Source organism: Spermophilus citellus (assembly GCF_964194105.1).
Source record: "Spermophilus citellus genome assembly, chromosome: 8".
Taxonomy (NCBI): Eukaryota; Metazoa; Chordata; class Mammalia; order Rodentia; family Sciuridae; genus Spermophilus; species Spermophilus citellus.
This window is the reverse complement of record NC_138189.1, coordinates 64397098-64425070: the sequence shown is the minus strand read 5'-3', so window position 1 is coordinate 64425070 and position 27973 is coordinate 64397098. Positions and strand designations below refer to the sequence as shown.

General features: G+C 33.4%; 1 protein-coding gene across 1 annotated transcript in view; it reads right to left on the bottom strand.

The window, feature by feature from the left end:
* The window catches only part of CFAP299 (cilia and flagella associated protein 299), a gene marked incomplete at its 3' end in the record, with an annotated part of 639152 nt that overhangs the window by 429162 nt on the left and 182017 nt on the right, over nucleotides 1-27973 (bottom strand). Inside the window, exon 3 of the mRNA XM_081304839.1 lies at nucleotides 11407-11497. Coding sequence (XP_081160965.1) covers nucleotides 11407-11497 — 91 coding nt within the window. The remainder of the gene's footprint in view (nucleotides 1-11406; nucleotides 11498-27973) is intronic.

The following is a 27973-nucleotide window of genomic DNA, read 5'->3' as shown; positions in this document are numbered from 1 at the left end:
AGAAACAACTCAAATGTAGAAATACACACACACACACACACACACACACACGGTAATGTAGCTCTTTGCTGATGTTGGTATTATCCTTCCTAGATAATCTTTCCCATGCACTCAGCTCCAGACCTTGCAGGTGTTCATAGCTGATAGTTCTTACCTGCACCCTTCTTCAAAAAGGTTCTGTACTACTTCCACCTCCCCCTCTGTGATGTCTGATGATTGATGGAGAGAGAAAGTGGGAGTATATACACACATATTCCACTTGCCTTAAAGCAAAACAAAATGTGAGACAGTTCATACTCCGAAGCTTTATGTATGACCAGACTGAGACGATCTCCACTAAAATCACATCTCTACCTAGCTTTATTCTCTGTAGTACCATGCTTTCCTTATGCCTTTACAGGTTTCACCTGAGAGAAATTTCCCAAAACTCACTTGCACTAAATTTGTATCCTAGGGTCTGCTTCTAGGGAACTTGACCTAACACAGCACATGGTATTTATAATTTATTAAATACCTACTAATTGTCAGGCATATGTGTGCTTTGCATATTATTTAATCATACTGTAGAAATATCTCAGGACTATGAAAATTAGTCCCCCACCATTGGTGGAGAAACTCAGACTGAATAAAGTTGAAGAATATGTATTTAGTTTGTAATAAATGGCAAATCCAAGAATCAAACTCAGATAATATTGTTCCCTAGCCTCTGCTCTTTCCTTTATGTTTTGCTCTCCATGTATCATATTTTTATCCAGGAAATTTAAAAATTAAATGTCTATTAAACTATACTTTTTCTAATGAAATGGAAATTGATATGCATTTTATTTTCCAAACACTGATGTAATATGTTTCAGATGAAGGTAAGATTTTATGAGTCATATAATTTCCATGCAGGTTTATGAGTGGACAAGTGTGGGTTCCATTAAAAAGGAAATAAACATCAGTATAATACCTTCATTTTCTTGAAGGGGAACATTTTATAGAAGTTGGAATATATCAAGGAGGGAAAAGATCATGTCAGCACAATGTTATTGGGCATATACAACACAATCTTATGTTTCATAGAGATTTCAACACAGGAAATGGGTATATTAGGAATAGCCTAATTCATAGTTTTCCTGACTCAGGTATAGTGGTTTCTTTGAATGATTCTGAAGGAAAAGTTGTAAGCAGTGTTTTTATACCAGTTTCAATAATGCATATTTCAAAACCAAAATTAGTCAGCTATGTTACTGTTTACAATGTCAACATTCAGTGGGAAAATAAGTGTCAACAGGTCCCACCCAGAACAGCATGTGATCTTTCATTATAATCCTCATGAGTCTCTGATTAGGTCATAAATGCTTTATTTTTGTTCTTTCCATACAACAAATCAAAAATTCTTAGTTTACTGCCATCTGAAAAATAACATCCATACCTCTCATTACTTAGACACTTTAGAGTCTTACTTAATAGCATTACATTAGAAACACTATAGGAAGGGCCCATGTCTTATCCGTATTTATTCATGGCAACTATAAAAGTGGTTTGCACAGAGCAGAACGTTAATAAAATGACTGAAGTCTCCTACCACATGAATAAGCATTTCATAATGCATTCTTAAAAAACATTCTTATTGTTTATGTAATTGCCTATTGATTTGTGCATAAGTTGTAAACTGAAAACATGAGCATCAGTTTTCCCCAACTTTTTGTGAGTATATCTCCAAATTTTATTTATTTACTGAAAGAAAAATTTTTACAGTCAGAGAGTACTCGAAACTTTCTGTGATTTGGGTTTATTTCTATTTTATTAACTTAAAATATTCCAAAATATTGATTTCCATGATATCTTGATAATAACTAACAATTTTATACCTCTAATAGAATCCATAAGCAACTGATTGTCTCAAAGAACCATTTCAACCATCATTTCTAAATAGAAATTCAACCCTACTTAATGCTTCCTTGAAAACTATCTGTAAAAGTACTGCATATTTTCTATACCTATTTTATTCACAATTTTATCTTTAACAGTTATAAACCTTGCCTCAGAAATCACTTGCCTCACACGTGTGAGACACCAGGTTTGATCCTCAGCACCACATAAAAAAATAAATAAATACATAAAAAGATATTGTGCCTCACAACCTCTTATAATTTTGTGTATCATTGAAGGTCTCCTACCATTTCCATATGCTTTCCCTTCTCTCTCCCTTTCTCTCCCCCCATTCGTCTTTGTTTACTGTTAGTCTTTTCCTCATGCTCTTCCTTCCTGTTCTGTTCTTAGTTGCTCTCTTTATATCAAAGAAGATATTTGGCATTTGTTTTTTAGGGCTTGGCTAGCTTCACTTAGCATAATCTGCTCTAATGCCATCCATTTCCCTGCAAATTCTATGATTTTGTCATTTCTTAGTGCTGCATAATACTCCATTAACAACAGCAGAGGAGGTAGAGAGGGAAGATGGGAGGGGAGGGGAGGGGAGGGGGCATAGTAGGGGATAGGAATGGTAGCAGAATACAACAGTCACTAATATAATATGCCATTATGTAAAAATGTGAGTGTGTAACAGATGTGATTCTGCAATCTGTATTTGGGGTAAAAATGGGAGTTCAAAACCCGATTGAGTCAAATGTATAAAAGATGATATATCATGAGCTCTGTAATGTTTTCAAAAATCAATAAAAAAAAGATATTGTGTCCATTTACAACTAAATAATTTTTTAAAAAAGTTAAGATGAGGTACTCTTTGAGACCCCAGATTACAGAAGAGGTCATTGTGCCTTAGAAAACAGGACCTACCTAATTCACAGATTTGTAAAATCATGCTAAATGAATTAAGCCAATCCAATAAAACCAAAGGTCAAATGTTTTCTCCAATATGTGGAAGCTAACCCACAATAACTGGGGGGTGGGCTAAAGGAGAAATAGAAGTTCAGTTAAGTAGACAACAGGGAAAGAAGGGAAGGGAGAGAGGATGAGAAATGGAAAGACAGAAGAATGAATCTGACATAACTTTCCTATATACATATATGAATATACCACATTGAGTCTCAACTCAGTACTACCAAAAGAAATTCATTTAAAAAAATAACTACAGGTAAATGACAGAAAGCTCAATAAGGAGAAGGGAGCAGGAGGTGGGGGAGAAAAGGGAAAGGAGAGGTACTAAGGACTGAATTAGAACAAGATATATTCTATGCTTTTATAATTATCTCAAAATGGATTCTACTGTTATGCAAAACTATAAAGAGCCAATAAAAGACAAATTAGCAAGAAAAAAAAAGATTTGTAGTACTGAGGAATCTGAAATTTGAGTCTCTTGCTATCTACTGCCAACTTCTATGTTTTTTAACTGCTAAACTATACCAAATCCTCTAAAGTCAGCATCATACTTCTCTCCCCATTATTAAAATTATCATTGGCTCCTCAGTCTCTATTGACTCCATCCCCCAAATAGAAACACACAATTTCACAATTCTTTCTATTTTCTACATCAAAACAAAGCACTTGGGGATGGAAGTGTAACTACCCAATGGAAAAGCACATGCTCAACATGTGTGAGATCCTGGGTTCAATCACGAGCACCAAAACAAACAAACAACAACAAAGAAGCACATGGTTTGCAGATTTTATTTCCTAATATACTACTCAAATCCATCTTTTTCTCATCATATTCTGTCATTTGTATATTCTCCTCCTTTCATTACCTATTGTCTGAACTGCTAACAATAACCTCTCAGTTGACTTCCCTGTCTCACATCTCTTTCTTCATCTCTAGAGATTTGTAAAAGAATATTCTTAAAAAGCATGTTCAATCACATCAACCATTTGTCTAAATCCTTTCAAGGATACCCATTTTCTTCATAACATTGTTCAGACTATTGAGTACATCAACAGACTCCTTAGATCTGAGTATTGCTCATCCTTATGGCTTCCTGGACTCCACCTCCAATATTTATTTGAGAGATAGTTACAAAATAGAGCTAAATGGGCTTGGTTGCTAAGTGGATATGAGATATGAAGAATGGAAGAAGGAAATTGGTTGAGCTATACATTAACCTTTAGTTGGTGATGTAATAACAAAGTGGGGATAAACCTTAGGATTCAGGGGATCTTTTAACTAGCTAACTACTTGACAACTCAGCATTTTATTTTTGATGAAGTAACTATTTCATTTTATTTTAATTGACTAAAAATAATTATGTATTTCATGAGTACAATGTGTTATTTCAATACATGTATACATTGGAGAATGATCAAATCAGGCTAATTAGCATATCCATCATCTCAAATACTTAAACTTTCTGTTATCAAAGACAACTCAAACTCAATAACTCCACAATCAAACACATGAGCTCCAATCATGTGTCCAATTCCTGATCCTTCAGTGCATCATATTTCAAAGAGATACAGTACCATCTATCCAGCAGTAAAGACCAGAGTTAGTCATGGCTACTAATAACTCTCAAATCAGCTCTCTTCTCTTTGTCTTCCATTTCACCTTTTTGATACCATCTACCATCTTATATATTATCTGATCTCACAATGCAACTGATGGCATCTGCTTTATCCTCTTTCATCTGTTCACTATACTGAAGGCATACTTATATCTGACCATACCACCCCATACCCATTTATAATCAGAAACTGTTGGTTGCTTTCATAGCACCTGTTACAATTGTAATTTTACTTTTATTTACATGTTTACTTGATTGTTCATTTTCTTCTCAAAGAACCTCTAAGCCCTATAAGCACTTGCCATGGATTGTATCCCCAGAAGCTAGTAGAATGACTAGTATAGAGTCAATTGTCACTATTTGATTAATGGCTAATTAAATAAACTAATTCATTGACAGAAGAACAGCAAAATCTAGGCCTCTGTTTTGGTATCAAGAAGAATATTGTCAGTGATTTCCTGAGTTGGATAATTCACTATAGAAAAAATGGGTTGACTGGAAGAAACTCAGGTCAAGTAGAGGTAGAAGATACTTAGCACAAGAAAGACACTGAGATCAAAATTCAGAAGAGAGTAAGAAAGCTAGAAGATAATTTTGTTATGAACAGCAAAGTAAGAGAGAAAACAAATTGGTCAACTATGCAAACATCTCAGATAAGTCTAGAAATAAAATTGAAATTATTATCTCAGAATAATTCATTTACATTTTTAATTTCTACCTCATGTTTTCTTTGTTCAAACATAATATCTAAACCTCTATCAGATGCTCTGAAGATATACATCTTCATTAAAGAATCTTCTGTAATTCTATCATTTCTATTAAAACATTTCTGGAAGTTAAAAGAAATAAATCCCCTTTCTTCACTCTTTCATTGATTTTTCTAAGAAAGAATATTTTATAATATCTTTTATATTGATGTAGTGTGTTCTGGTCTCTATGAATTATTATGTGCACCTGCATCACTGTCATCTATACCTATTTAACATGCTTCCCCAAGCATGAGACACAAGTATACACTTTGTAAAAACTGCCTCAATGTGATGGAAGAAGTTAAAAATTCAATAACATGAACAGTAATAAAACTACACTTTCTCAGTAAACAATAAATACGCTTGTAAATCAGGGGACTGGAAATAAGTCACTTTAGTCTTTTAAGAATTTTTAAATCTGAAATACATGAGGCATAAGGTAGAAACATTTTCAAATATGAGTGGCTCACAAATAACTACATTACAAGGAAAACACATACCCTTGTGCCTGTCATTTGAAGCACTACACATTAAAAAAATCCTTTTAAGCACAGTTGTACATTAATTACACAAACATTTTGTCTAAACTAAATGCATGTAAGACCACAGTAATCTAAGAGTATTTTATAACAGATGTATAGAAAGAAGCATGTGTATTTAATATGTACATATATGTGTGTATATGCACACATGACATATACACACATATCATACACACACATATATATGAATTTATAAGGCATTCTTAAGATTATATTGACTCTGCAATTAAATCAGATTAATTGTCTTAATATAACTCAGTTGGTAGAGTGTTTGCCTAGCATGCACAAGGCCCTGGGTTTAATCCCCAGCTCCAACACACACACATACACACACACACACACACACACACACACACACACACACATATATATATATACACATATACACACACAAGCTTTTTTAAAAATGATTTATGCAAACCATAAATATGCTAATAGTATCTAAATGAGTTAACCACTAAAAGCTTTAAAGAAAGTATAATTTTTGATAATTTTTTCTTGGACTAGAAGGTAGTTACATGAACTGTTAATGTTCCTACAGCCCTGTTCCCTTCCAGGACATAACCCTGAGATTACATATCCAAGTAAAAGGTTTGTGGAATATGATGTACATACTAAGTAACTAATACCAAAATTTGGGTATTGAAAGCATTGGAGTGGGGAGCCCATAGGGATGAGGACAGAGAAGAGTGCTGTTTCTAGAGCTACAGGTTCAATGACAGAGTCAATTCAAGACCTACATGGAGAAAATTACTCAATCAATTTTGAAATTATTTGACCAAAGAGAAAAACATGTCAACCAGGACAAGAATCAATTACAGTAAAGTAACATTTGAAAGCTAAGATCACTAACCTTAAAAATAAAAAGTTGTGAGTATAAGAGAGCAAATGAAATCTTCTAATATTTTTAGCAGCATTTAAAGAAGATTATACCCAATTGGACTTCAAGCACTTATTAGGTCATGCAGGTCAGCTAAGTCAATTCTAAATCATATAAATTTTCTGGTGTGTACTTTCAATAAAATATATTCATTTAATAAATGGCTTTTTTTTCTGGGGGGTAGGTACTGGGAATTGAACTCAGGGGCACTCAACCATTGAACCACATCCCCAACCTTATTTTGCATTTTTTTTAGAGACAGGGTCTCACTGAGTTGCTTTAGAATGTCACTTTTGCTGAGGCTGGCTTTAAACTTGCAATCCTCCTGCCTCAGCCTACTGAGTTGCTGGGATTACAGGCATGCACCATCATGCCCAGCTAATAAATGCCTTTTGAATAAGTTTATAATCCTAACAATTAAATCTATCTAAAACATTCTATTGTAAATAATTTGCTATAAAACTATTTGGGGTCCATTCTAAGACAAGATAAGAAAATTGAAAAATAAGTGTTAAATACCACCTTGATAAAATGGCATATATACTACCAAGTGTAATAATATTGCAAATTTAAAGACCCAAATCAATGACCATAATTTTTTCAGTCAGTAAAGCTATAACTATTGACAAGATTCCTGTTTCCAAATTGATAACTATCCAACTAACATTAAATGTTATCTAGTTAGCATACTCAATAAAAGTTAAATTGGGGAGATTTTCTAGAAAACAAAAAATAATTATTTAATAAAGATAATTTTGACCAACAATGCATTGGAAATAGACCCATTCAAAGCAGAGCTAGCCCATCTTTCCACATCCAAATCCACCTACTTGATAGACATGTTTATAGTTTTTGCCTTTATTTTTGTTATAATTAAAAGAGTAACTATGCTCTGAATATCATGCCCCCCAAAGAAGTCATTTTTAAGAAATTTTCTGCAGCAATCATTCCTTTGTCCCCTACACCATCAATATGCCTCTCTCTGTTGGATTATTCCCATCAATATGAAACCTAGGTTAGTTAACCTTACCCATCCTAGAACACAACAAAATAAAACCCCCTTGACTCTAGACCCAAAAGAGCTGTCAAAGTCTAAGCTACACTTCACTAAAAACAATGTTCAAAAACAGTCATTTCTTCTTATCTTTACATTTTTCTTTTCTCAATCAACTCTAGTGAAATATTTGCCACACCTCTCCACTGAAAAAGTTCTCACCATTGTAAACAGTACCATTTATGTAGCCAAAAATAGTGGCTGTTTTTAAAATTATCTATTGTGGGTTGAATCCTGTCCCTCAAAAAGATACATTCAGGTCTCAAGTCCTGGCATTTATGAATGAAACCTTTTTTGGAAACAGTGTCTTTTTAGATGGGACAAAGTTAAAGATGAAATAAAGATTAAGACATATTCAATTAGGCTGAGTACTAATCCAATGTGACTGTTTTTTTTTATAAAAGAGAGTAAACACACACACACACACACACACACACACACACACACGCTGCACACAGAGAATGTCATGTGATTCCAGAAGCAGAGATCAGAATAAGGCAGCTGCAAACTAAAGAATGTCAAGGCTTGTTGACAGCACCAGAAACTAGGAGAAAAGTATGGAACTGTCTCTACTAGATTCCTCAGATTTCTGGCCTCCAGAAGCATGATGATAAAGCTAATCAACCCAATTTGTAGCGCTTTGTCATGGTAGCCCTGAGTAACTAATACATTATTTTACTTAACCTAACACCAATAATTGATAGGATGAGCTCTCTCTTCTTGGAATTTTTTTCTTCTCATGTTTATAGTATTGTTCATACTTAATTTTTTCCTCCAACTTGCTACGTCTCAGAATTTTTGATGGCTCTTCCATAAATTTCAGATTTCTAAATGCTCAAGCATGCTAAAGTCATGTAAAAAATAAATTCTTGCTTTTTACCTATACGTCCTGCCTAGCAAACTCTTATGGGTCCATGACTTTACATATCACTAAGTTGTTAATAATTTTCAGATTAATAAGTCTAGCTAAGACTTCCCCCCTAAGTTCCAAATCAACATGTGTAACCAATCAACTTCTCTACTTGGATATCTATCTAATAGGCATCATGAAATTAATACAGAAAAAAAGAGGACCTTTTCATTATTGATTCCTGACATCATGCATTTCTTAAGAGTTCCCATTAAAGTAAATGGTGCCACATCTACCCACTTAAGCCCTAGAAGTTATCTTAATTTACTCTTTCTGTGCTATTCCATACCCAATCCTTAAGTAAACCTCATTTATTCTGCCTTTAAAACACAGACATGCCTAAGTAACTTCACTCCATGTCAATTGCCCTACTATGTTTTGAGAGTTTTATTTCTTGCTGGTTTACTACAAGAACCACCACCACCACCACCCCCCACCACCACCAAGTTATCTCTTTGCCTCTGCTCTGGAATGACTTCCCACATCTTCACTCCACACAACAGCAGTGATATAAGCCTTTCTAAAATTTCAACCACATCAGGTCACTTCACTGATTCAGATTACCCAGTGAAGTTTCTATTCAGATAACAAAAGAATATATATAAAAATAAAGCAAATCTATATGATCTGGCTGCTAAATTCCTTTCTGGGATCATGTCTTTGTGTGAATCTTTTCATTAACTGCATCCTAGGCATTCTGGTCTTCTTGCCATCTCTTAAATATGCCATGACTACTCTTCATTTGCTGATCCTTCTTCCTGGGATGTCTTTTATTCTCCAAAGCTTATCTCTTTGGGGTATCTGTCCCATAATTGCAGCTAAATTCTTTATTTCATTCAAGTCCCAACAGATGTCCCATCCTCAAAATGGTTTTCCTATGAACAGTTGGTAAAGCAACAAACCACTCTCTAGTCAACCTCTCTTTAATTCCATTTTCTAGTGTTTCTGCATAGTATCTATCCAAAACTGAAATTAATTATAGCCATTGATTTTGTCTTATATATTTTCTATCTTCCCTCTCTGAAATATAAGCTCTTTATAATCATTGATGCTGCAACACTCCAGTATTCCAGTGACTAGAACCACTTCAAGACTGGGCAGGTGCACAAGAAATATGTAACTGAATGATTAGAAAACAAATGCATCAAACAACAAACTGCATAAGCATATCATTTAGAAGCCTGTTGGTTTTGTAATTATTAAGATACTACTTAAGATATAAGGGTGGTTTGAGTCAAGATAAATTATGGTTGAAATGGTGATACATGAGTGGACTTGGCTTATATTTTGAGAACTTAGTAGATCATTCAACTTAGGTAAGAAAAAGTAAAGAACCTAAGATAAGAAGTGTGCTTCCAGTCTGAGTTGAAAGGTGGGTGGTGTACTGTCAGAGGAGATATGAGTGGGAAAGCCAGATTAAAGAAGACATTCTGAGAGGAAGCATATACCATTGTGGTTTAAAACACACAGGTTCAGAGTCTCAAACTGTTTGTACTTGCTGATTCTACTGTCCAAGTGTACACCATTGTTTTCAATTGTATAGAATCTGATTTCCACATTTAATATGCATGAAATTTGTTCTTGTTGCATATTTTTCTTACAAAACCAGTCTATAAGGAGCTGAACACAAGGGCTTATCTTCTTAATTTCTTATCTTGCTTGAGCACTAAGAATCATTTGTTTCTTTTTGAAAGTCCTTAATATGGAACCCTGTGGCATCACATTTTTCTGCCTTTCTTCCACTTTTCTTGCTGCTTTCTAATAAGAATCATATAAACTCCTAACTTTATTGTTATGATTTACAAGACCTCCAGTCTAGTCTTTGCCTTTATCTATACCCACACCTTTTTAAAATCTCTTCATCCTATTTCCTCCAATAAAATTTTCCCTATATCAAGTCTGGACTCATTATATTCAATTATCTAACCATAGTTAATATCTCTCTCTCTCTCTCTCTCTCTCTCTCTCTCTCTCTCTCTCTCTCTCGTACATTGAAGACTTTGTCTACATATGAAATTTTTAACATACCTGATAGTGAGGCAAATCCCAATTTTTATTGAGAAAACATTGGTAAAATAGACTTCCTTGTACACATACTTTTCTGTGGCTGTAAATTTTTCATCATACTATTTCTGATTATGTTTCTGTAAGTCAGTCAGTTACTCTTTCAACCGTATTTGTTGTCTCTTTTATTAAATTTTATTTGGAATATCTCAAGACTTGTGAAGATGATTATCACCAGTATTATTCCAAATACAGGAAACTTTAATATATTTAATCTAGTGAACATTTTAAAAAAGCAAAAGCATGTTCTCTTTGAATGATTCAGAATTATGTCCTTCCATTATATGTTTTCTATCACATCTATCAAAGCAGTCTTATGAGGCAGCCAATACTACTATCTTCTAGAGGTCCCATAAAGTCAGGCACGCAGGAGGAGTTGAGTATAGATATGAATCAAGTCTACAAAAAATACACATATCTACACCAACACTGGAGGCTCCAGTGGGTAGTGTAAGTTGAAGGGTGTAGAAGGAGGCTGGGCTGAAAAGAGACTGTTTCAAACCAAGGCTAACACAAAGTTGGAGATGACAACCAGTCTGCCAAGTATACACATTTTCTCTGCTACAGATATTTGGAATCCTATTATTTTTCACCATTTGGTTAGTAATACAGATGCAAATGGGAATAAAAAGAAAGACTACCTATGTTCCTATAGTATATAAATAATAGTCATGTGTTATCATTCACGAATGGCCTTAAAGGTTATGTGCTGATATTAACAATGCCTTCAGCATATATATTCTAAGCTCTGGGCTAAAATGTACTCACGCTCACTTTCCCATTGCGATTGTCTTCTTCTCTCACTGCCAGGGCCTTCAAAAAATTATCTTTCAGGTCTTTTCCAGCACTTGTTAGTGTTCTGTAAAAAGAAGGTCTTCTGTTATAACATGTTAGATTAAAAAATACATTTAACACACTCTGGAGCCAATCATCATGCTTCTTTTTTCCATGCGACAATTTTCTTATAACATATAAATCACACGCATATATTATTTATGGTCTACTAGATCCCTCTATTTAATTTCTTATAGTTACATAGACTTTATATGAAAATAAATGGAATCAAGTCTACAAAAAATACACATATCTATACCAATACTCATGCAAGATACATTATTTTCATTTGATTGCCCATTTTATTTTTGATCATACCATGACCATGAAGCATCCACATTTTAATACTCCTTACTTTCCACAAAAATTTTAAATTGTCTGTAACTTATGCACAGTTTATTTATTAATTTAAGGAAACTTGAATGGGTGCAGCTAGAGGAATAGAGAATTAATTTTATCTCTAAGTAGAGACATGCAATCAAGACAAGAAATAAAACTAGATTGAGATATCTGTCAGATAAAAGGAAGCATTAAGAATTCAAGAGAAATAAATTTTAAAGGGAATTTATCACAAAGATCTCAAGCAGCATTGAACCACATCATGAAGAGAAATCAGGAATGATTTGTGAAAGAAAAATCTTGTCTTCATATAGCAATTTTCTATATATTTGATAAACTTCATTACATGTCTTTCATGTACCAGGGACTATACTTGGGCACAATGATAAAAAGGCACAGTTCCTTCTCTCAAGTTTCCTGTGGTCTCATAGAGGTAAGCCAATGTGTAAACATGATAGCATATTATGTGATAACTTTATTAACAGAGATATGGACAGAGCATTTATTAGAGGAGTTTGTATGAAAATACATTACCTACTCAAGGAAAAGTCACCTGTTCTTAAATTTTAAAACGATTATCTTTAAATAAAATGTTAAAAGATGAGACAGTCTTAGCCATTCTGGAATCAGGATAAAGGTATCAGTAACAACAAAGGAATGATATGTACAAAAGAATACAGATGTAAAATTGGAAGGCAACCTTAGGTAATGGCAAAACAGAAAGTTAATGCAGGAAGTGAGGGAGAAACCACATATTATTAATGAAAGCTGACATTTTCTAGATATACTGTTATAGATATTTAATAAGGCCACACAGCTAGTAGGAGCAGAATCTGAGTTCCAACCCAGGCAGTCTGGTCCTGGAACTCATTTCTATACCTTCTGGACTGTGATGTCTTTCAGGCCTGCATGCTACTGACAGAGCTTGGACTTGTCTTCCAGAAGATGCTAAACCACAAAGGGTTTATACAAGGAAAGAAGATAGTCAATTTTGTGCTATGGAAGAATATTCATCAGCTATGAGAGATGGAGCTGCAGGAGAGCAACACTGGAGTGATTTATTAGGGAGTTCATTCAAAGTTTTAGACAGGGAGGAAAGGATAGATTGAGAAGTGTTTAAGAGGTCAGCTGGACCTGGTGATTGCTTTTGGTGAAATGTTAAAGACCGATTGCTATCGGGTTTCATTAAATCAATATAAGCAGGTATAATATGGAAGCTACTGATGATCCAGAAATATAATCCTTTAAACTGATCCTAACTTGTCTGTGTTTGCTTCTCTAATTTTATGCTCCTTGGCTTGTAATAGCAATACCAACCAACAATCCAAACACCTAAATAAACAAGAAAAACAACTGCTAATTAGTACTAGTAAAAAGAAACAGATATTTTGAGAATTTTTTAAGCCATTGTTTTTTTCTAAAATCGAGTCTTCCTCATTATAACATATTCTAAACAATGCTTTAACACTAAACCTCTAAAACATGAAATTCATTTTTTCAAGTGCTTAGTCAGAAATGTGTATTATTTCTCCATTGCTCATGGGATAAATTTCTAATCATTTGGTCAATTCCCACCTAATTTCCTGCCTAAGGTTTGTTTAAAACCACAGCATGTTGGAAATTCTCTATGAAGTTTCAACAGAGAATTACTAAAGGCCCAAAAATATCTCAGTGGTTTACAATTACAATGAGTTATTTCTTAAAAATACTATGGCCTATTCAACTTTATCTTTGAGTCTATGATAATCAGTGCTCTTCCAATAAGTTCCCTTGTTTATTTAGTTGATTAGAATTTGTTTCTCTTGCTCATAACCAAAACCCATAATTTGATAATGGCTAGCCAGTTAAGCAAGTCCAGAGTTCCTGAGTTTCCATGTGATAAGCCTACTCCCTATTTCTATCACCTCCCCAACATACCCTGTTTTATTGGAAATTTTTAGACATTCACAGATAAAGTCCAATTTGATCACCAACCTCAGTTTCATGACATAAAAAGTAACAGTCATTACTAGTTTTGCATATGTTCCTCAAGGTTATTTCTACAGGTTTCACATATATATTTGTATACTCATAAGATGACATATAATATTATATAGAGAGCTGGTCACTTTACTACATATTTTACAAGTTTTCTTCAATTGTTGCTCTCTTTCCTATTTATATTTATAAATATTTATAAGAGTATAAACAAAGATCAAAATTATTTCCATGTATTCCAGGAATGAAATGCCAGAAGAACTGATACCTAGATATCATTTGCTAACAGGGAAGCAATGCCAATATTCTGCTAGGTCGAGCTTTGTTGCTAAAGGTGGAGGTTTTCAGCAGATACTTGGGCAAGACCAAAAAAAAAAAAAAAAAAAAGAGTTATTAGGCAGTAGAACTGTTGCTACTTACTCCTGGACACTTACTATGGCAGACACTGTTCTTCCTTTCCTTCTTCCATTAAAATGGATGCCTCAGTATTTACCTGAGCATATATATAACTGTCTGGAATAAAGAACATATTTCATAGCCTTTCTGCAGCTAGCTGTCTATGTGACTAACTATTGCACAATGGAATCCAGTTGAAAATGATGTGCAACTTCTAGGAAGTGTACCTAAAAGGGAATAGGTACTAATGTGGCTAGATTACAACATGATCATAGTGCCAACTGTAATCTTGGACTTCAATTGGAGTCTATTTTTATGGAAAAACAAGAGAAAGAAGCAAGGTCCCTGATACCTTGGGACAACAACACAGCCTTGACTTGACTGATACTTTCTAGAATTCTTCAATATGAGATGGAAAAGAATTTATATTTCATTTGAGTCACTGTCATTTCTTACTGTTTTTAGCCAAACCAAATTTAAATAGATAATTCACCATATGAAATTCATTCACCCTTCTGAAAAAGATACTATTGTGTGATTGGTCTAGTGATCAAATTGGCCTTTTTCCTTATTTGTAATATTCTCAGGTTTCTTAGAAAATTACTACTTTCAAAAGTAATACATTACTTTTTAAACAGAGGTTAAACTTTTTACATGGAAGCAAGAAATAATTAAAATTAAACTGAACTATAATAAGGGACATTTGTCTGTAGTTCCTACCCATCTTTCATTGGTTTGAGACACTACAGTTTTCTGAACCTGGGTGTCATGGCGGGTTGAATTATCTTTAAGTCTCCTGCTAGAAAACCTGGGATTTAAAGTGATCATATAATATTAGCAACTACCTAACACTATTAATGTGTAACAAGTCTAAGAAATGTGAATATCATACTGGTAATACATAAGATCATACTGTTCCTTTCTATTATGTCTTATGTGCACACACATACGTTGTTTCCTATAAACTCTATAAAGACGACAGAAGTTATTTTTATCAAATAAATTGAGAACAGGCAGGGTAAGGGTCTGGCTCCAAAGCTATTTGCAGCAGAGAAAAAAAGTTACATAAATAATCATTCTTACACCACACTATATCTGAGAACCTGAAACTTCTCAGCAGGAAAGAAGGAAAGTTAAGGTAGTGTGTGGTAAGGGATTCTTAAATCTTCAACACGCATTACTCTTATTTAACTAGGTTTATTTAACAGCCAGTGACCTGAGAAACCTTGCTTAAGTAAATATTACAAAAGAAGTTACTTCCTCAAGAAGTGAAGTAGGACTCTTACAAAATCTTAGCCTCCTTATGCTTATAAGTTTTATAAAGGCAAATACCCCATCTTTATTTTTTATACTCAACTATACTTTCAAAATAGGATAAAAGTTACATGAATGAGTTAATTTTTATCCACTGTGTTTAATCACTAACTACAGGTATTTATATAATCCAACTTGAATGACTAAATATAGTCTTAATCCTCAACAATTAGGCTACTGATTTTATGATTTAAGTATATTGTTTCTGGATTCTATCACACCTACTCACATTATTAGATTAACACTTGAGAATAGAAAATAAAAGAGAAAAGTTCTGGAAAGCTGTTAAAGTAGAAACTTATTTTCAAGAGTTATTTAAGAGTTTACTTAAAAATAAGTTGTTTCAATAAATATTTGTGACTTATATTAGTTGTCTTAAAATTTTAAATGAATAATTGGGAGTGTTCTAATAAATAAGGTTTGAAAAATCACTAGGCTCTGTTCTAATAAGCAGTTTCCAATAATCACTACCTTAAATCTGGGATTAATTTTAATAGGAATACTTTTTAGCTATTGGACACTATCTTTGTACTATTCTCCATGTTAGGTATTTGCAAACACTTTCATTTATCTCCAAATTGAGTCCTAAAGGGGAATGTGTTCATTTTCACTTTAGAGATAAAGATTCAGTAAGGCAAAGTAATATGACCATAATCAGCTGGTATTCAATATTTAACCTGGATCTTACTGATTCTAAGTAATCATTATTTATTCTGAAGTCTCTCAACATATTATTAAAGTGTTGTATTTGTGTCATAATATTTTAAAATTGTGAAAACAAAGAGAATTCACTGGGGTAAAGAAACTTGACTTAGCAGGGATATGGGGGGGGGGGGGGTGAGGCATGCAGCCTTCACCTTGAGCCATCTGAGGAAAGGTAATCAGCCACAACCATCATTCTCGTCGAAACTGGAATTCTGGTCAACAACTCTGTTCAGAGGTAGTTTTCATTGTTTTTAAACCAATGAACTCTGACATAGACTACATTTCATATTTCTAGAATTTATATTCAACTCGTTAGCACTTGTTTAAATATGTAATGCAACCTCAGTATGCTTTATTTCCTTAAAATGATGTTTTGTATACTTATTTTGAAAAAAAAAATGTTAAATAAATTTTAAAATGATAAGTAGAGAAGTGTACTGTAAAAATTCCATAATATTATTTTTGAGAAATAGCTTTTTTCCCATGGATAAGTAGACTTAGAGACTACAACATGCAGTTCTATTTGTATGGTCTCAAATACTTTAAATTTGATTTTTAGAGGCCCAGATGGAAAATAATTTGAAAATTTGTTAAAAATGTGAATTTATTTACCACAATGTGTAGAATTTTAGACAAATCATTTGAGAATTAAGTATGGGAGATGTGTTTTACTGCATTTTGATGTTCTCTAACAAAGATATGATCTTATGTCTATTTTCTCTAATAAAACATACCTTTTTACTTTGTTCTTCATTTAGAAGAGAAAAATTCTTATTTCCCTCAAATAAAATGTTTCATACGTAACTCTAATACAGGTAAATCTTCAAATTCCTTCTATTAATTTTTATGTATTTGCTCTTTAGTAGTCATTTAGGGTTGCCATAGCAAAAATACCATACATTAGATGGTACAAACAACATAGTTATTTTATCATAGTTCTAGAGACCATAAGTCTGAGATCAGGGCACCATAATGGCTGGGTACTGATAAGGGTCCTTGCTAGGCTGTCAGGCTGCCACCTTCTTACTGTGACCTCACTTGGCAGAGAAAGAAAATTAAACTCTGGTGTCCATTAGAAGAGAACTAATCCCCATCAGGAAGGCCCCATATGCATGGCCTCATCTAAACCTAATCACTTCCTAAAAGCCTCATCTCTAAATTCCATCATAAGTGGTGGCTGGGGTTTTAACATATGAATTTTGAGGGAATACACCCCACTCCAAAGCATGCTATTTCTTGTTTCAGAATTAATTTTCTACATTTTATGTATTTGTTTGCCAAATTCCAACTTGCTCACCTAATAATGTTTTTTGTACAACTTGGAACTACGTCAGGTTTTCTTTCATCATGTGAGGTAATTAGCATATTTTTACCTCCTGACACATTCAGGATTAAGTTACTGAAGTTAGCTGTTTGTTCCTATCTAGCTCTTTTTCACAAGGTGCAAACAATTTTAAGTCAGATAAGCACAAAAGGACCCAAATGAAACAGGACATAAAGATGTATCTCAAACAGCATGGAGAAAAACTTCCTGTTCCTTATCTTAAATCTGAAATTATATTAAAATAATAATATTCTGATGATTTAACCTTTGTAAAATATAAGCAAAACATATACCAAAGCAGCATACCACTTAATTATAGAAGCTAATAAATTATTACAAATCAATCCCTATTCACCTACATCAAGAAAGAGAACAATGACTGACTACACCCTAGGAGTCCTCTTTACTCTTCCCTGTTCACAACTCCATCTTCCCAACTCCTCCCCCTCCAGAGGCAACACTTCCCCACATTTGTGGCATTCACTCCCATGCTTTTTCTCTACCTCAGTCTCCAATAGTATGTATGTAAGTATGTATCTCTAAACAATATAGTTTAACTAGGCTGGTTTTTAAGCTTTCCATAAATGGAATTAAAAAGTCCATAATTGTAATATGTCTTTCATAAATATTTTCGTGTTCCATATAATTGATCCATGTAGCTATACCTCATTTTGATTGAATTCTCCTGTGTGAATATGTAACTACTTATCCTTTTTATTATTATCGACCTCAGAGTTGTTTCCCATTTGGTTCTATTATGAACATGCTCAAAGAATTTCCTGGACTTGTATCCTGAGTATAGATTTCTCTGAGAGAAATGACAAGCAATAGAATGGGTGTGTCATAGGATCATTTATAACTTAAAATTTACAAAATAATGCCAAATTGTTTTCAAAATCACTGAATCAATTTAAATTCCCACTACCAGAGCATAAAAGCTCCTTTATGCCACATCATTGCCAACATATGGTATTGTAGAATTTAAATTTAAGCAAACTAGTGTGTACAGTATACTAGTGTCTTTGTAGTCCTTTTAATTTGCATTTTCCTGATTATTTTAATATGATATTTGGCCATATAAATTTCCTCTCAAGTGAAATGCCCATTCTAATTTTTTGTCCATTTTCTATTGACTTATGTATATCCTATGGATTTTAAGGAGTTGATATATTCTGTATATCAGTATATAGAATAACATAGAATTTGTGTATTATTTTGCATCACACACTTGTGTATTACTAGTACAGTCAGCCCCAAAATCGCATATGTTCTAGATATGTATGGACTCTAATTATTTCGTTGAAAATACAGTACAACAACTATTTACATAATATTTACATTGTATTAGGTATTATAAGTAATCTAGAGATGACTTATAGAACACCTAAAGATGTACTTAGATAATATGCAAATAACATACCATATACAAAGGACTAGAGCATCCACAGATTTTCATATCTATGTGGCATCCTAGCACCAACCTCCAGGGATACCAAGAAATAATTACAATTTTAATTCCCACCCATCTGTTCTCTTTTATTTGATGTGCAGATTTTAGTTTTCTCAGCAGTCACCACTCACAAATCACCAGATTTCTACCAAACATGAGAATAAGTTGAAATTTCTCAAAACTTTTTCTGTTCTCAGATTATAATAACAAAAGCAAAAAACTAATCAGTGTTTACTAGAGTATTTTTAAACAAATTTATTAGTATACCTTTTTAACATAAATGGCCAACTATATGCAATCTTCCTGTATATCAAAGCCAAAAAGATATAGTATTCTCTGAGACCTTATTTCTTATTGTCTATATTCAGTTCTCACTGTAGACAATGAGAACTATAAAACAGTTCTCTTTGTCTAGATTCCGTTCACAATTCATTAGAAAACAAACTGAACACTCAAAGGGCTTAAGGGAAGAGGGATTATAAAGAAAGATATCAAAAAGACTGAGAAGGTTCATGAAGGGTGGTGACAACATGGAGGAATTAGACATAGTAAGCTCTTACTTACCCCAGACCTAAAAAGGCAAGGCAAGGGAAGTGGTGCGATCAAACACACAATGTTGGTTGGCTCCCTGGTAAGTACTATGGCCATCAGCAGAGGAACATGGCCATCAACAAGGTCATGGCCCACCCTCCATCTGCTCCTGCCTTCCAGTTTCCTTGTTGAATATGCAGTACACAGAATCTTTGGGACCAGAACCTTATTTCTTGATTCACCATCAGTCTCCTTTCATGGCGCACTATAGTCATGGAACAGCTGCGTGTCTTTGACAGCCCTCACCCTTTAGTCCAGAAGGTCCTTCTTCCCCCTTCCCTCATAGACCTTTAGATTAGATTCAAAATTGTGTTCCCATAAATCCTTTGCCTCTTGCCATCCTTCCTTTCTCCTTCTCTGCCCACAGGAAAAATCAGGAAAAGTGAATACCTTATATTCTCACTTAATCTACAATAAAGTCTCAATAAATGCTAATAGTTTTGCTATCACCACATATATTATAAAAGCCAATGATCAACTAATATACTCCACCACATCATTATTTAAAGTAGAAAAACAATGTGATCACCACAATAAACGTTTAGGAAGCCTTTGAATATCATATCTCTATGTAAGCAATTTAGTTCCTGAATTTTTTTTGTTATGGTTGCTATTATTTTCATTTTAGTTTTCTTGGATGTGAATGGAAAATTGATTTAATTTACAAAATTTTGGCTGTGATTTTTTTTCTGACATTAATCAGGAAAACAATGATATAAAATTTTGATATTTCCCAATTTATTAAACAATAATCATAAAGCATTTAATATTTAATAAATAAATGTTGTTTAATAAATAATAATCAATAGATAATATGCTTATTAAATAAGCTCCAATGTAACATTGACATCTTCCAGACCATCAAAATGTGCAATAATTTGAATTATGCAGATATTTCTAATAGGGTGTTTGGATCATATCAATTGATAAAAATAACATACTCAATTATCTTAACTTTTTGAAAATAATCTATTTTTGTGTAGTTCTATTTAATTTTACATACCAACATCTTTCTCTCAAAAGTTTTAAATTGTACAGTTAGCAAAAAATAATTTTATATTTATACAAAAACAATTACATTTTAAAATTGAAACCTTCATTGACTTAATAATAATGTATAGTACATTTCAATGGACTCTGTTTTATGTTGCATTAGAAAACATATAAACTTTTAAAATGCTATAATGTATATTGTTCATATTTTACAATCTAAACTCTTGATGTATAATCCAGCATCAGTTTCCTGGACTTCAAATGGCTTTTTTCCCCATATACATATATAGAAAAATGCATATGCTACGTACAGAAGATCATGCTGAAAGAGCATTTTTAAGCCAAAATGGTATACAAGGGAAATAAAAGCAATCAGTGAACATGTTTAAGTTTTCTGAGCATCAATTCAACAGGATATTCTATCTTTAATCTCAGAGAGATTGTTTTTTTAAAGATCTACAGGTAGTGTGGGAGAATAGTAGAACTAAATACTACCTATGCTTTTTGAGTCTCCTGTCTTTTCTTGTAAACTATTCTTGTTGGCTTTTCATTTTCTTTTAATTTCATTAAAACAATACTCCTTAAACGCCATGGTTTAGTCAGCTATTCCAGTGCTGTAACTAAGAGATCTGACCAAAACAATTTTTTTACTATTAGTTGTTCAAAACATTACATAGCTCTTGACATATCATATTTCATACATTTGATTCAAGTGGGTTATGAACTCCCATTTTTACCCCGTATACAGATTGCAGAATCACATCAGTTACACAATTTTAAAGGAGGAAAAGTTTATCTGAGGGGTCACGGTTTCAGAGGTCTTAGTCCACAGAAGCCAACTCCTTTCCTTGGGGCTCCAAGGGAGGCTGAACATCATGGCAGGAGAGTGAGGCAGAGGGAAACAGCTCACAACATGATCAGAGAGCAGAGAGAGGTTTCCACTTGCCACATATAAATATATACCCCAAAACCACTTCCTCCAGCCACACCACCACCCCCACCTCCAGTTACCACTCAAACGCATTAGAGATTAATTTATGGATTAGGGTAAGGCTATAACCCAATCATTGTTCCTCCAAACTCGTGCATTGTCTCATATCTGAGATTTTGGGGAACATCACATCCAAAGCATAACAAGTGATGTAGTAATGGAATTTCTAGAAGGTCATCAATTTTTATGCCAATAACTCTCAGAAAAGAAAATTATTTGAGAAATGTGATTTGTTTATTGGTAAGAATGAGGATCATATTTCCATTGAGAAGAAAAATGGCAGCACTTTCCCCATCCTTTGCTGTGTAAGAGAGTTTTTAAATGATCAAATGTACGGAAAAGGTACTGGCATCTCTGAGAAAATTTTAGACCATCAGAAACACACAAGAGCAAGCTGAGAAGTACTAACATGTACACTAGACAGCTGTTTCTTTTCATTTTCTATGTTGAGAAAGACTCAAGTGGGAGTCCTAATATCTATAGTGTCTTAAATCTGTCAAACTCCACTCCTCTTGGATAACAGCTTTTCTTTTCTTCTAGGAGACAAAATGGGTTGGCTTCTGTGTGAGAAAAGTGTCTCTGAACGCTTCCTTTTTTTGTACATTTGGCAAGTATATATAGTTAATACTTAAATATGGTAGGTTAAGATGATCTCACACTTTGCAGAAGAAAAACATTGCTTAGGATAAAATGTTATTTGTCTATGAATGTGTTTGATTCTATTCCTAAAACACACTGAAATATAACTTCACTTTTATTTTCTTTGGGTAGGCAGATATATCTTTTAACCTGACTTAGAATTTACTTTGTGACCTTCTGGTTGTATTTATATAGGTAAAGCCAATGAAAGCAGCAATAAAGAAACAAACACTTGTATGGTATGCCTCCCTCCAGACCCTCTACCTGTGGAAACCCATCCTGTCATTCTATAGAACACTGAGACTGGTCATGCAAGCACCTTGAGCAAATAAGGCACTAGAAAACTGAAAGTCTTATGCTACATATGTGTGGTCTTTGTGTATTTCTCTAATATTGAAATAGCTATATAAGGAGATGGAGAATATGATACAATGTAATTCCAGGTTTCAACTCATCACCAGAGATAAGCAGTCAAATTGGAAGCCTCTACTGCATTTCTCAAAAACTAAGTAAGATAGTAGGAGCTTCCATGCATCTGGAAGAGTGGGCACCAGAATATTCAGAGCAAAGGAATATATGGAGGAGGGAAGGGACTATGTGAAAGAAGAGGGATTTCAGTGTAGGATTTTGGAGAGAAAGATACTTGAAGAAGATTATTAGAAAGATTTGTTTCATGATGCCTTTTTTATACATCCCTGTGTTAACACTTAAAAAACTACAGTCCTAGGATATAAATCTGACCCCAAGTAAAAAAGAGAAAGAAAAACAATGGAGCAGTATTAGAAAAAGAAAGGGAGAGGAAAAGGGAGAGAGGGGCAAGGAGAAGAAAAGGGAGATTGAAGCATCCTATTTTGCTATGAAAGATTCAAAAAGTCATATAGAATTCCTTGAGCAAAGGTCTGTCAATAAAGAGCTGTGGCTCCCCAAAATGGGTCTGCTTATGTGGAACTGCACCATGGGTTTCAAACAGTATATGAAGCGACCCCTCAATCAATATCAATCCCTACATAAGATGTATTCTCATACGGCCCAATCTTCTTTCAGCCATATAAAAAATCCTGAGAGTTACAAACACCATTTATCACACAGTCTCAAAATAAAGTTGCCAGTAATATCATCAAGAATATGCTTATTGGAAAAAAAATGAGACTTTTTACAGATTTTTTATCTGCAGTGTATATGCTACTGGGGATATACAGTTATATGACAGTGTTTTAACATCCTTTCACTTGGAAAAGTTCTTTTTTTAATCCTTTCAAGGGAACATCCTCAGTGACTTAACTTCCTTCCACTAGGCTCTACCTTCTAAATGTTCCATCACTCCCAGTAATTCCACAGGCAAGGAATTAAGCCTTCAGCATGTGGGCCTTTGAGGGACATTTGAGATGCAAAGTATAGCAGCTAAAATATGACCTCAATACAAATTAAGTTCATTTGGTTATTTACAAAACAAATTTTAAAATACCTATAGCATTTTAAAGTTAAGTGTCTACAATTGAGAGAAGATTTACAGAAACCTATTAAGGTTTGGATCTTGAATGTCTCCCCAAGGCCCATGTGATAGAGTTGATTGCAAGGCTAGCAATTTTGAGAGGGGTGAAACCTTTATGAAGTGTGGCTTAGAGGAAGGAAGTTAAATCATGGAAGACTTGCCCTTGAAAAAGATATAGGAACCCCAGCCCTTTATACCTTTTTGCTTCCTGGATGCCATGAGGTAAGTCGCTTCTCCCACCCCAACCCCCTAATATGTTACCTAGCATGGGGCTCTGGGCTACAGGCCCAAAACAGAGGCAACTGATCCTAACCTTAACCCTAACCCTAACAGTGAAACATCTGAAACTGCAAGTCAAAATAAACCTTTTCTCCCTATATGTTATTTATCTCAGGTGTTTTTTCCTATATTATTTTATTGATGCATTAGAGTCAAACAAAATGGTGGGATCTATAATTACATGTTTGTGCATGCACACAACATTACAATATAATTTGACTGATATCATTCCCCAGTATTTTCTCTTTCCCTCCTGTCCTCCCTCCCCTTGGTCCCTTTCCTATACTGACAGCCTCAGGTATTTCTTCATATTAATGGAAAGCTAACACATCTAATTTGCAGATTCCCTGGTTGACTCCACCTTCATTCTATTTTCCCTTTTCTATACAGACCATCATTTTTTTAAAAAAGGATTAAAATTATGTTGTTTTTTAAACCACTGTTATTATTTTAGTATTTATCCTCTAACTGGAAGCTTTATATGTATTTAAATAATAGTACCATATATATGTTTGTTTTAACCTTTTAACTTAACATTTTATTCAGAGGAGTATGCCTAATAAGTAAGGGATATTTCATTCCTTGTTTTAGTTTCATAGTACTTCATTATAGGAATATATCATAGTTCAATCACTTTACTACTGATGGTTATTTGGGTTTCCTGTTATTTGCTACAACAAACATTGTTTCAGTGTAGAACTGTGTGCCATCCCTCCTCTCTTGAATTTGATTACTTTGAACAATAGAATACAGTGAAATACTGTGCTTATTCCCTATTGGGACAAACTTTGTGAGAAAATCAACTTCACTGAGACCATAATGCCATAAAAAGCCCAAACCCTGGAGAATGAGCTTCCCTTGCAGAGAAGATGACCAATTATTAGTAAGAGTAATGAGGTCCCACAACCGAATGAAGAAGTCAGCTTGGAAGTGGACCTCCAGTGCCAGCCCCACAGGTGACAGCAATTGAGCAGAGGCCAGAGCTCATAGTCAAGTCCTTTCTCAAGTCCTGACCCACAGATTGGTAAGCAAAATAAAAGGCACTGAAAGCTGTGGTACATGTTGAAGAAATACATAACGAGAACAGCTAGTTATTTTAAAAATATATAATGAAATTTCTTTTCAGTGAAAAAAAAATTCTAAACCTTTTTCTTTATGGATAGATATGAAACATTCTTTTCACGTGTGAAAAAGAGAAAATGGAAAGTAACATTCCATTTTGTCTTTCATTTCATAAATTTGCCCATCATTCATAACAAGCTATTCATTCACATATACTTTAGGAATAAAAATACTGCATATGGTAATAAACTCTTGTTGAAAATCTATGTAAAGTTAGCTTTCACGCTAGCAGAAATATTTTCCTTTTCCCATAATTCTTTTCCTTTCTACAGTTTCCTTTGTAATATTCTGAACCATACAAATACTTTAGAGACATATTAGAAGACTTTCAAGTCCAGATAATAAAATAAACCACTCATTTCCCATAAAAAGCATTATGGCCTATGCTGTTCCAGTTGAGAATTTCACCTGGCTGGCTCAGGGTTGGTGGCACAATTACATCTGTGCTATGAAAACATTTAACAGGTCAGGACCAGGGAAAGGATATTTTTCTTTTTCATTTCCATCTGAGGGCACTCTTTACTTCAGTAAAAGCAGTATCTATTTACATTTTCCCAATTACACAAGCAAGTGTGTATGGCGTCAATTGTATATGGCAGCCTTTGTTAAATAGTGCCAAATTTCCCATTTAAATCAGTGCCATTCAATATTCTTCATTAATTGATGGTATTTATTATTTTGCACTATAGAAAAAATGTAGATTCTATTCTTTGACTATTTGTAATGAAATATTTCCTTAAAGGGTACAGAATTATTTTTTTATCTTACGTAAATTAATTAATTTAGCTTCTTTAGAACTGTCAGTAGGTGGGTTACTTATGTAAAAAAAAAACAAGTATTCATCATGTGAGGAAATCTTAATTTTAATATTGGAGGAATTGTACAAATAAATTTTCATGTGTAAAACTAAAATCCAATCCAAGAAAAAAAAAAACATTTAGTTTTGATAGTACCATGGTACTATTATACTTGTATTTGTAGTTGAGTTAATTGATATCTGGACTTAGTATATATATGAATGAAGACTAACAATGTATTTGTTATAATAAATATATTTTATTTAGTATACTTTATATATCAGGTATTTTGTTTCCCAATTAAAGAACTTTTTGAAATGTGGAGTCCTTTAAAAGAAACAATTAGATTAGGAAGTCATTTTTTATTTTAAAGCATGGGCTGTTAGTCATTCTGACACTGTTGGCATGCTGTCAGCTGAAAAATCTACTATAAAAATTTGATTGAGACTTACATAATCTGATATACATGAAATGCCTTTGTAAGGATCTTAATATTTACTGCATATTTTATTGTTAATAAAATGAACAAGTAATTGTAAAAACTATACATACTATATGATATTTGAAACTCCACAGAGCCAATGATTTTTTGAAAATATTATTGTTGCTCCTATACTTCAGTTGAACTGTTTCCATGGTTATCAGGGTTTTGGCTTACACGAAAGTCCACACCTGACCAAATATTGGCATGAATGTTTCAAACAGTGAACCGAGCTACCAGCAGCATGGCCCATGTCACTTAGCCAGCATTAACAATATAGCTTTTAAAGTTTCTTTATCAGCTTTTTGTAAGTTTGTAAAACCTACTACTTCCACCAAAGGGGAGAAAATGTAACCGAGAGGCTCTTCTGGTGGTAATGGCACAGTTCAGAAAAATATGGAAGGAGGCAATTTGTAACCTTTGCATTTCATGATTAGAAGTGTGTATCTGCATGTGTTCAGAGATTAAGAAAAAATTCCAAGTTACATACTTAGCTTTTCCCTGAATCATATGGGAAGTTGTGTTAGAAAAAACATTAACACTAAGAGAAAAAAGGTGGGAGATTAAAAGAAGAGGTATCAGGATCAAGCTGTGACATTATTTTCAATTCAACTAAGGAATAGTAGCAAATAAAACAATTTATTTTTAAGACATTTAAACAAGGAAATGTTGGTGCTCAACTAAAGATCTAAGATATTTGAGCATTAAGATGATATTTGGTTAATGTCTCCAAATGTATAATCTACTTCTCTGATATCAGCCAAATATATGTAAATAAAGGCACGTGTGAATGTAAGAAAGAGAGGTTGAAGAGTTGGATATGGTGACTAAAAATATAGCTGATTCAATTAAAATACAAGAGGATAGCCTACATGTAATATCAATCAACAAATACTAATGCTGACTAAAGGTGTGCTAGATATGACACTATTACCATGTCTTATTCATAATTTTATATGCCACACATGCTCCACAAGTGATTACTATTATAGGAAAATAAAACCTATAGCAATGGGAAGATTCAAACTATATCATGAAATTTCAGGTAATCTCAATTTTTAAATCCCTATGATCATATACAGTAATAATAATATATTAAAATTATAAAGGCAATTAATAGATAAATTCAGCATAATATAGAAGTAATAGTTAATGAACTTGTAACATTTATGGAGTGTAAATGAACAAGGAAATATTTGACAAGGAATAACTTATACAGAAAAATTTTCATATTTTACTTTAACTTTGTAGCAATGAGACAGCAAATTTTGTAATATTCAAATATATTAAAAAGTTCTTCACCAAATTTATATTTACATTCTTTATCAAAATTAAATGCTTCTTTTTTTCAAAATAATTTCTCAATTCCTAGGATATATAACAATCAACTAAATAATGAATTCATTCAAATACAAAATTTAATATGAACAAATATATATTTTCTATGGAAACTTATTTACTTCTTTAAGCAGTAAATCAAAGAATATGTTTAAAAAAAAGTAAGCCTACAAGAACTTCATCAAAAACAAAAACATTTCTGTAATTACTGCAGTTCCACACTACATAGTAGTATATTAAAACCACTGAAATTCATAGTAAGAAACTCCAACT